We start from the raw sequence: 11,919 nt of genomic DNA on the forward strand, positions 1-11,919 counted from the left end.
GTCTGGAAGAAAAAGGCTAGAAATTTTTTCAGCCAAAAAGGAGTTTCTCGTCTCCCCCCCCATAGTCCTAAGGCAAGCGTTACCCATAATATATGTTGCTAAAAGAGAGTTTCTGTAGCCATGTAGAATCAAATAGTCATGGTAAAAATAATTTGTAATGACGATACATGTATATGTCTCAAGGGCAAAAGAATGATAAGTTGGTTAATTAATTGGTTTAAATGTAATAAAGGCACGAGGGGAGGCTTTTTGAGTTTGAGAAAGGGAAAGATGCGTCGGCTTAGGAACTGAAGTCTGAAGGAGGACCTTCAAAAGAAAGAGTAGCTCTGCCATACCAACAAGGTGCTTCATACTCAGGAGCAGTTCGCTAGAAGAAACTGCCTACAATTCTTCGGGATACCTGAGGACATGGATGAAGAGGGTGTAATTTGTTCTCTTGGCTTGCTCAAGTAGCTGGAGGTAAAGATTTTAACACATTAATCAAGAAAGTGATCTCAACCAGCTTTAGAACAATACATTGTTTCTGTCCATGAACTACATGTAGTGCTTGAAAGATGGAGCAAGGACCCAGCTGACAATGGTGTATGTGCCAAGGCTCAAGAAGGACATCTGTTCTTTGTAATGTTGGAGACATCTGCAGAGAGAGAACACTTCAGTTCACGCAACCAAGATGTAAGTTCCTTACACCTTGCAAAATGAGAAACAGAAATAAAGAAACTAGCCAAAGCCGGTGATTTTTAGCAGCTCCAGGATTCATTACTAAAGGATAGTAAATAAGTATCTGTTCAATACCTGCCACCAACATGATGTGAAAATTTTGCTAAGTTCTGAACAGAAATAAAGAGACTAGCCAATAACTGCAAGTTTGAGCAGCTTGAGACAGACGGACGGACGGACACCGAGCGCGATACCATAATATGTCCCGTCAAGACGGGCGTATAACAAAAAGGACAAAAAAAATCAGATGGAAGGCTTATGAAAGTGCATATAAAAATAAAAAAATACTTTCAACCAAAGCTATTGCACATAAAACTAAATTCAAAACCCATATACATCACATCCCTCTGAATGATTGAGAGGAAATCATAACCAGAATCACGCCTGGTAAGAATACCCATTTCAAGTTTTAAGAGGAAATGTTTAAGCCAAGGCTTTAAGCTATTCTAGGTTTGATGAAAAGAATAAAGAATGAATGTGTGTGTTCAAATGCCAAGTCACCAAGCGACATTATTTTAATCAGGGGTATAAAAAGGGGCAGGGAATGAGTGGAGTTGAATACTTCTTTTACACTTCTTTAAGATTACATAGTACCATATTCACAAGCCACCATAGCTAATCTATCTACTTCCTTGGACCAACCACTGGGATGGAATACATTTTATCAATTTGACCTCTAGATGGCCCATCATGGCATTGAAAATTAAATTCATTACTTTATAAATAGTCATAAAAGACAAGCTAATCTTAAACATGTTTCAGTTAGAACCTTAATTAAGGATTGTTTGTGAGAAAGTAGATGAGTTACAAATAACAAAATACAAAGTATTTTTGAAAGAAAGAAAAAAAGATTTTATAGTTGATTACACTGTTCATTGTGTGAAATCAAGCGTACAAATAAAATATACTGCCAATCGTTAACTTTTGTGATATAGGGCCCTGGGACCCAAGACACAGTTGATCACACTATCAATATTTTGAAATTTAATTCCAAACAATGCTCAATGCAATCAAAGAAAAAATCTGTATTATGATGAATCCCAAAACAAAAACTTTTCTGTGTTACACGGCCCTGTGATTTGAAAAGAGGACAAAATAATCTGATGGAAGGCTTATGAAAGTGCATATAAAAATAAAAAAATATTGTAAACCACAACTATTGCACATAAAACAAAATTCAAAACCCATATTCATCACATCCCTCTATGAGCTGTATACACGGATATAAGATGAAAACAAAAGCTTTCAGTTGTCAATGGACAAATTTGCAGCCTTTACTACAGAAATATATGTACATCATAAATACTGTACAGCATTATTTACAGATTAAAAGATATGTATTTAAGGCTTGGTCCCACCGCACCCGTGAATGCAGAGAGAATGTTAAACGGAAAAGAATCTCGCCGTCCATTGGAAAACATTATGAATCCATTGTGTACTCTTTGCATTCATGTTTCATACGCTCTATATCCATCCAGCATTTGTCCACTGTGATTTCATTGTTCGCCCATTTTGTCCATTGACAACGGATGAAACCACCCCAAAATTTTGCTTGTTACTATCCTATCCTATCCTTTTTACTATTCGTTATGAATATGTTTTGTGTCCATCGGCCAGTGGGACCAGGCCTTTAAATGTAAACATATGAATATACACAGTGCAACAAAAAAGTAGACGAGAAGTATCTTATCCCTTAGCATTGGAGCTGAGCCACCTGACGACCTCATCTAACCCTTGACCTGTGAGTGCACTGACCTGTAAAACCTCTATCCTCTGGCTAGCCGAGTTTGCTATGTCATCCAGATGAAGCAGGGATCGGATCTGTTGCATGCTCATTGGAAGAGGTAGGTCACTGTGGGTGATGAGTAATGGAAGAATCTGGTGAACTTTTGGAGATGACCTTTACGACATGGCACAGGGTAAATTGCCAATTTGTCCAACTCGTCCACTCACCACATGGTCTACCTTCATTTGGTCTAATGCCATTCTGTCCATCGACATTTCGTCTAACAAACATTTGGTCCAATAACCATTTGGTCCAATAACCATTTGGTCCAATCATCACTTTGTCTCATCACCAGTTCATCTATGACCATTTTGTCTCATAACCAGTTTGTCTAATATTTGTTTTATTTTCATTAATTTTGCCCAGTTAACACTTATTCTAATTTGACCAATGGTATATGGACTACATGGCTATCGGTCCAACTGTTTATTAGACGAAATGGCAATTAGACCATGTGGATATTGGACGAATTGATGGTAGACCAAAGGATAGTAGACTAGTTGGCGATTGGACGAATTGGCATTGGACCAAATGAAAATAAACCATTGCACAGTATATGAAGATATCATTCCTATAATTGACTGGCTGGGAAGTACTGTCTATCGACTGTTACTATGGAACTATCACAGAATAAAAATTCAAATCAGAAAGTTACAGTTCACTCCCTATGAAACTAAATACAGACTATCTTGAATCTTGAAAGCTGAAATCCATCTGCTTGCAAATCAAGATTTTTAACATTTTTTTTTATCTCAGGAGTACAAAGACAGCTCACCATCTCGCACACACTTTGAGAGACCCATTACATACAGACTCAATGTATTATTCCCCTATAAAAAGCAGGGGTTCTAATTGCAAGATGAATCTTATTTTGTTATCTAATTTTATGAAGGTGGTGCTGATGGTCTAGATTCTGGCTATTTTCAAAACTTAATCATTTACAAACCTATATTTCAATGACAAAAGATGCAGTAATGGTAACTATAATTTACAAGTGGAATGCCTCTAGCAGTCTTGCCTGCATTACACAATTCGATATACATGTAGCAGCAGTGCTGACTTTGAAAATAGCTATTCAATAATTATTCACAAAAGAAAACACTATTATGATAATAAAATACTATGTCCACGGACCTTACATGACCACTGACCATGATCATGTGACCTAAGACATGTGCAAAACAATCATTCATACTTGATTGCCCTTATGTCTGTTTCATGAACTACCTGTGTAGATCCATAAACTTTCTAAGTTATGATGCCAATTCAACAAACACCCCCAACACAGCCAAAGTTCATTGACCCTATGACCTTTGATTTTGGTCATGTGACCTAAAACACGCACAAGATATTCAGCGATGCATGGTTACTCTTTTGTCCCAAGTTTCATGAATTAGATCTATAAACTTGTATGTTCCCGGTAGAGCATGGAAGAAGGACTTCAGTCTATGAAGGGATTTCTGTGAATTAAGATCTGGGGAGCATCTCATGAAAGGACCTGTTAGACAATTTCGGTTTTATCTGACAGTTACCATAGTAACAGTGCGTCTCAGCCAATCAAAATCAAGGAAAGTTGTCAGATCTGACAACTTGTCAGATGAAAATGTTGATGAAACGCTTGCCTGGTCCAGCGGAACAAACAAACTACGAAACAGAGACTGAAACTTTACCTTGAAACTAACCTTTTATTCAGAACGACCAAGATGGAAGCATTTTGTAGTTTGGGATCAGTCAGTACTTGAAGAAGCTGGATACATGCACTGGACACCTGGGACATGTTTGATACATCAACTACATACTGAAAGGGAAGCAAGTAAAACACAAAAATGGGCATCAGACGACATTTATCCTAATTCAATGAGCTTGTGAAGTACATCTTCCATGTATGTTAGCTGTACACTGACCTATATGCAAACCATGGTTTTAAATGTCATTTTACTGCAGGCAAACAATTGTGATGATAGTGTAACTTTTTGGCTCATGTTTTAATAAAGAAAACTTATTCCCTGACAATTACAATAGTTTGAGCACTCAAATTAAGACAATCGTCTATTATATCTGTGTCACTTTGAGTACCCATGGTCAATTTATTCAAAACTCGATCAGACTCGGTCAAATGGTGCCTTGAAATAAACCTTAACTTACTACTACTAATAATAATTGGATTTATATAGCGCTTTTTCCCAGAGGATACAAAGCGCTGTTGATGGCATAAGCTGAGGTTTATGGTTATATAAGTGTGTTTTGAGATGTTTATTGAAGAGGTCTAGAGAAGAGAGTTTTCAGAGAGATAGAGGGAGTTTGTTCCAAAGACGGGGGCAAACGGTTAAAGAGTCAAAACCGGCCTGTTTTCTGGATTTTGGTATGACATAACCAATCAAGCATATTTCCCTGAATCAAATGTGGTCATTGCAATAAATTTATGTTGAAATCGAATGCAAATCAATCAACTGCAAATTTGTGTTCAATCAATGCTTGATATTGGAATGGAACATTAGTCTCATGCAATGCCCAATATATGTCTTTACACTTACCAGCACTATAGAACTATCAGTGAAGTAGTTAGGCCAGATAGGTGCCATCATGCCTCCTAATTCTCTCACTCTAACCTCTATCTTCTTGTTGAGCTGAACATTGGTTAGGTTTGTACCAACCTTCAAAAGAATAAAGCAACAAAAATATTCAAAATTAATCGAAGAAATTATGCTCAAGTATGTTTTTTACTCACTCCCCTTTTTTTTAAATAATTAAAATCAGAGCTAATATTCATTCTCATTCATATCATTCTTATCATCAATTATCATTCTTAAATATTACCACTATTAAGATCATTATTATTAATACTACATGATTATCATTTTTATTATTGAGCTATAGTGTAATTTGCAATGTAATTCACTTAATTCGGCAGATTTGATTTTAATTTTATTAGGGACAATACTTTTCTCCCATTCTCTGATTAACAGTGAAATATTACTGTATTTTTTTTAATTATATAATAAAAAGTACATTGCACAATTTAGTCTGTATATGTGTGTTTGTAATAGTTTTCCATTCTATTTTTAGCATCTTAACCTTATTATATATTTTTTTCTCTCCTTTTGTATCTTGCAGATTAGTATATCCTATATTTCATGTTAATAATCATAAACATTCCAGGGCCCTACTCACAAGCTTTGCTTTTAAAGGGGTCCTAAAACCAATTTGTCTGTGCTAAAATGTTATAATGTTTATGTACTCAATTACTTTGTAGTATATCTATTTTGATTATGATGTGATGTTTTTGGTTTTGAATAAATAAACTCAACTTGAACTTAAGTTATCATTAGTGTTAATTGTCATCATTACCCTTGCTGTATCATAACCAACACCCTGGAGACTGGGATAGAAAATATCAAGTGAAAATTCTCTCTAAAAAAATGGAAAGCAATAATAACATTTTGTTTACAAAAAACTCCAACCAGATAAAAAATGGAAAAGTAAATTACATGTACTGCAGATCCTAAAGGCTAATCCATGTCCATGAATAGGGTGGGGTACTGTACATGTAGCTCTTCCATGTAAAACATATTTAGATACTTACCGTTGGTATTGTTGATGGAGCATCATTCAGATTTTCAAACGAACCTTTTGTAGAATAAAGTAAACTTTCTGTCAAGGAACTATGACTTTTACTATCATGGTAATTATCAAAGAATGAAAACTTGTATCTGAAAATTACTGTTTATAAGACAACTAAATACAAACTCTCTTTAAACTACATGTAGACAGTCAAAATCCATCTGTCAGTGAACTAATAACATGTACAGGCCTAATGTTTATTAGTCACAATCTAGTCTTACAAAGATTTGCAAATGATCTGATCAATCGCAACTATGGAAAGCCAGCAAAGTCAACGTGTAAAATGCATGTTTGCTCTTTTTTTTCTAGATATGAATTTCATGAGCACATGTATCTTGACAGTTCAGAGTGTTCTCCTTTGTTTACAAAGGACATTTTGCACATTTCCTGTAGAAAAAATTATGACACTGATGGATTTCCAGAGTTACGACTGATTGGATCAATCAAAATTTTCTCAGGCATATTGAGAGTAAAACTCTTTCAAATGTTCCTAGCACTTGTTCAAATTGTTTGTATCAATCACGCATTGAAGGGGTAATTACATTTAAACAAGGTCTAGAAAACTATTTCCAGCTGGTTGATTGTACCATAAAAGCTTTTAAAATGCACAAAATAATCATTATCATGATTCAGAATATTTTGAGTAAATGAACCATTCTATCAAAAGATTTAGAATCTATAGTCATACAACATTTCTTCCAAGGTTGATTATCAGCTGGTGGAAAGTGAATTTCCATGCAGTTTTTACATGAGAAAAAACACAATCTGTGTTAGACTACATGTACGGTGCCAATAAGTCTCAGAATAGACAGGAATATCCGTCTTTTCCAGGGACTTTATTACATCATTTCTAATTTTTTTTTAATAGAATTTACTGGTAATAAACTGTTCCAAAAGAAACTTATCAGACATTTAGCAAGGGCACTGCACATATTTCACTCCCTCAAAATGAATATTTTAACACAGACTAGCTTCAATAATATTTACTACATTTATAAGCACATGTCCATAATTATTAAAAAGATTGGTTCAAACAGATAGGCTACAGTCCCTCATATTACTTGGTTTCTGAATCCAAAGTCACAAAATGGAAAAAGACCAAAGATAATAATATGGGATTAAAGTAAACAAACTTCCCAGTTTATTAAACAAGTTGCAATCACATGGAAGCTACAGGAAGTTAACATCAGAATTTTAAAGGACTGGAACAATCACTGGAGCAGCCACACATCGCATTCACAATGTTCAGTTTATTCCCTGCTTACCAGGACATCGGCTCTAAAAAAAAACAATGAAAATCTTTTGAGCATTCAGTTCATTATACTTTCACTGTGCAATTATGATACAAAGATCATTCTATTTTCAGATTCAAGTAGAGTTATGAAAACAATTTAAATACAAAGAAATTTGACTTTAAAAAGCCTAGACTTTGAGTGAGACTATAAAAAACATATGGCATACAAACATGGCTTCCCAAAATTAAAACCCTTTTCCTGTTTGTCCCCTTTTTCAAATCTGTGATCCAATGCCCAGAACAGCACAATGCAAAAAAACACTATTTGTGACAAGTTATATTTGGCATAAGAGTGTAAAATTAAGCTTCATAAGTTTAAAGAGTAAATACTTTAATTTAAAGATGACTTGAAAGTTGGAGGTGGACATGTCATGGCATGGCTTTGCCTCTTTGGGAGAAAGAATTAGGGATTAAAACTAAAGAATATAAGCAAGAAGGTGCTAATGCAGCTTCCCACTGGCCAACTTCGAGCAAATTCCCCCCCCCAGAAATTGTTCACAAATGTCATAGCATGCCTCTCCTCAGTCATCTTTCGAGATCAATAAACAATATGCACACCATTCTTTGAACATATCGGGAACGGCTGTATTTCGGCTCCGATCTCGACATTCGTTTGAATTCTTAGTCAGACATCGCTTCGCTTGGCTTCAAATTATTTTTATATGGACTGAAGTTAGCAACCAAAAGATTTGCCTGCGGCAGTTTGTTCGCTGCATAATTTGGTCGCTGACTCCAGTCCATATTAAAATCCTGGCGAAGGCAGCCAATCAATGCAATGTCTGAGGATTAGAACGATATTGAGATCGAAGCCAAAATACAGCCATTCCTGATCACGATATTTTCAGAAAACCAGTGCCATATTGATCTTAATTTGAAATATTATTGAGCTCGACTCCTAGTTGAGTTGAGGCCCTGGACTTGCTACTATGACATTTGTTATTAACAAATGACATACTACTTACTAGCAAGTCCAGGCCATGGCCTTAAGTTGAGTTGACCTCAATCACATTTCAACTCGGTCATGTCATTGTCACTGTATGCCCAAGGCATTGGTTTTCCGTATGTTGACAGTTTCTGTCTTTATCCGGGGGGCCACTTACATTGGCGAGTGGATACCATGCGCGACCAAAAAAACACGTAAAAAGGATGTCTTTTTCACGACAGGGCACGTTACGTACGTAACGTGATAAGGGTGTCAAAAACACAAAAATAATGAAAAAAGGGTATCTATTTCACTAGGAAAATTACGTGTTTAGGGTCTAATTTGAGGAGATGATAAAACAAAATTAAAATGTTTTATAAAGGATGTCTTTTTGCCCCAGCACTACGTGTTTAGAGTCCGATTTGCGCGAGGTGTAAAAGGTGGGGTCGTACTAAACCAAATAAGGTAAAGCCGACGACCGAAGGACCCGTAACAATAAAACATTCCTGTACTTGTTTAGGGGTTCATTTCAGGGAAGTTTGCCAAGAGTATCGTTTTGTTTCCAATACTTGTTAAGGGTAGGGTTTCACATGCCAATACTTGTTTAGGGGTGCATTTTCAGAATATGGAAATTACGTGTTTAGGGTGCTTTTCGAGACCTCATGGTCGCGCATGGTATCCACTTGTGAATGGAAGTGGCCCCCCGGGGTCTTTATGCAAATGGCACACCCTTTAAAAAATTATTAAAATATCACTTTTGTGACCAAATTTGCTAAATCTCCACAGTTGCAATTTATTTTTCATTAGTAACTTGGGAATAATTTTTGTATTCACCAGGGCACTCAAAAACTTGAAATTTGGGCATATTTTTGGTGAAAAGTAAATATGGCAAGAAGATTCTCATTTTTCAATTAAGAAAAAATTTTTTTTTTAAATTTACATGTCTTATGTAAATATAACTTGGCTCTTATGAAGAGCCATGACAGTTATATGATGAATAGCTGTAATGAAAACTGAAAGTGTAAGAAAATCAAGCATTTGTCCCATAGAAAAAGAGAAAATAAGCCAAACATTGCCACCCTTATTATTTTGCCACACATGTAACTGAGAACAATGTTATTAAATGTTCATTGAATTCGAATTAGTGGTTCTGAACTTCTGGAGTGGGTAATCCTCTGTTTTAGGGGTCCAAATTATTTTAGGTTGCTAACTTCAGGCAAAAGTCATAAATGCACTTACAATGAGAATAAGTCGTCCGCAAGCTATAAGGCCGTGAACAAGCGCGCTCGATCGCCTATCGGCCTGGCTGGTCAATTGACTGCTCTCCCAGGGAGTCAAGGCGAAAGGTGGGGGGGGTCCAATAGATACATATATATTGCTATATATCACCTCCTCTGTTTGAGGGGATTTTATTAATTGTGGCATTGGGGGGTACATTTTAGGGCATAATGATGACATTGGTAGCAAGGAGAAGGGGTGGTGGCAAGAGGGGATGAACTGCTCCATTATTAAGGGGCGCAGGCACAAGGGGGGGGGGTCCAATAGATATTGCTATATATCACTTCCTCTGCTTGAGGGGATTTTATTAATTGTGGCATTGGGGGGTACATTTTAGGGCATAATAATGACATTGGTAGCAAGGAGAAGGGATGATGGCAAGAGGGGATGAACAATATAGCAATATCTATTGTACCCCCCCTTGTGCCTCCGCCCCTTAATAATGGAGCAGTTCATCCCCTCTTGCCACCACCCCTTCTCCTTGCCTTCAATGTCATCATTATGCCCTAAAATGTACCCCCCAATGCCACAATAAATAAAATCCCCTCAAACAGAGGAGGTGTTATATAGCAATGTATCTATTGGACCCCCCCCCCCCCCACCTTTCGCCTTGACTCCCCGGGAGAGCAGTCAATTGACCAGCCAGGCCGATAGGCGATCGAGCGCGCTCGTACATTCACGGCCTTAGCTTGCGGACGACTTATTCTCATTGTAAGTGCATTTGTGACTTTTGCCTGAAGTTAGCAGCCTAAAATAATTTGGACCCCTAAAACAGAGGATTACCCTGGAGTGGTGGAGAAATTTGCATGTGCTCGAAGTCGGCCAATGCGAAACTGGATTAGTGCCTCTCATTCAATGAACAGGAACAATAAACTGAAATGTTTTGTAAGATTTTTTTATTGAAGTCATGTTTACAATCTTCAGTTCAAACTTTATGTTCGCAAGACATACTCCCCCAATCAATCACTCAATCACATCCAGCCAGTTGGTAGGCACTCGCTGCCCCCTTGGCCTGGGCGCGACGCTTCCTTCGCCTGCGCTGCCTTCGCTTCGGACGGTCTTCAGCGCCATTTCGGTACCGGTACGTGCGTGCGAATGAAATCCTCTTTCAAAACACACATTTTATACACTTGATTGCTTTATAAAAACTTTTGAAAGGATATCTTGCAAACGCTTCAAAATAAGTGTTTTTCCAACTCCCAAAGGTCCAAGAAGTAAGCACATTTTGCAAACGAGCTAGTGATTCCGATTCGGAATGCAAAATGTCAACAAGTACTGCTCGATCGGTTTTGACAGCGAAGAGATTATGAGATGCCGAATTTTCTGTATAAACATTCATTTAGATTTTTTTTTCCATTTTTTTTTAATTTATGCGCTCATTTATTCATCCACTTACATATTTATTCATCTATTAATTTGTTTCATTAATTCACTCATTTTTGAAATATATTTATTCATGTACATATTTTATTCATTTATTTATATTCATCTACTTTTCAATAGTAGAGAATTGCGTGCCCCAGCCCTGCATGGTGGGTGCCCTTTCCAAATTCAGTCTTCAGGGCCCATAACACAAAGGTTTAATAGCAATATAGTATATACGCAGGATTTTTTAAAGGGGAGGTTCAAGCTGAATGAAATGTTGACAACCCCCCCCCAAAAAAAAAAGGTCTTCACCACAATTGTAGGTCGTTTCCTATACCAAAATGAAATAAAAAAGTTTGGCAAAAAAAATTAGGAGGGGGCCGGGAAGGTTGCTATCAACAAAATATAAGGGGAGTTGAACCCCTGTAACCATGCGCCCCCTGCGTACACCACTGATCATCATAACATGCAGTTATAAAGCTACAAAATTTCTGTTTACATATTTGTACAAAATTTTTATCACAAGAATTGTAAGAAAAGTAAAATCTGGGTTAAGGAATTATCCTTATAAGGGTTCATGACTCAATTCATAATACATTTATTTATCAGTTTAGGTTTCTTCCCTGAACCATTCCATCACATCGTGTATCATTTGCTTTCAGAACATGAGCCAACCATTCTGACAGGCAGCCCTTTTTCCCTATTTGATTTTGTACAGCTAAATTGTTTCTTCTGTGATTTGTGGTTTTCAAATGACTATACATCACTGTTTCAATGTATTTTTGTTTTGTTTTACGAGTGTTGTGTTCGAATTCCATGTGATGATAGGATATTTACTAAAGATGTGTAATGAAAATATAATACATTTCTTTAAATATCGTTTTGAAATCTCTATTAGCTGGACAGTTCTAAAATTTTGCAGTCTCTGGGTGTCTT

The 11,919-nt window shown here is 36.6% G+C and overlaps 1 protein-coding gene across 1 annotated transcript; it reads right to left on the reverse strand.

The window, feature by feature from the left end:
- Positions 1-1,560: 1,560 nt before the first annotated feature.
- LOC121422731 (ADP-ribosylation factor-like protein 16) lies at positions 1,561-10,886 on the reverse strand. Its single transcript, XM_041617908.1, has 5 exons — positions 10,782-10,886; positions 6,087-6,145; positions 5,038-5,157; positions 4,186-4,301; positions 1,561-2,569 (listed from the first exon to the last, which is right to left on the reverse strand). The coding sequence occupies exons 1-5, from the start codon at positions 10,840-10,842 to the stop codon at positions 2,404-2,406; spliced, it is 522 nt and encodes a 173-aa protein (XP_041473842.1). The 5' UTR covers positions 10,843-10,886; the 3' UTR covers positions 1,561-2,403.
- Between the last annotated feature and the right edge of the window lie 1,033 nt (positions 10,887-11,919).

Source organism: Lytechinus variegatus, chromosome 10 (genome assembly GCF_018143015.1).
Source record: "Lytechinus variegatus isolate NC3 chromosome 10, Lvar_3.0, whole genome shotgun sequence".
Lineage (NCBI taxonomy): Eukaryota > Metazoa > Echinodermata > Echinoidea > Temnopleuroida > Toxopneustidae > Lytechinus > Lytechinus variegatus.

Coding starts and splice junctions, on each gene's coding strand:
- LOC121422731 (XM_041617908.1), bottom strand. CDS start 10,842: ATGTGCTTACTTCTTGGACCTTTGGGAGTTGGAAAAACACTTATTTTG. Junction 5,158..6,086: donor CTCCATCAACAATACCAACG/GTAAGTATCTAA, acceptor ATTCTTTTGAAG/GTTGGTACAAACCTAACCAA. Junction 2,570..4,185: donor TTGGTCGTTCTGAATAAAAG/GTTAGTTTCAAG, acceptor CATCACCCACAG/TGACCTACCTCTTCCAATGA.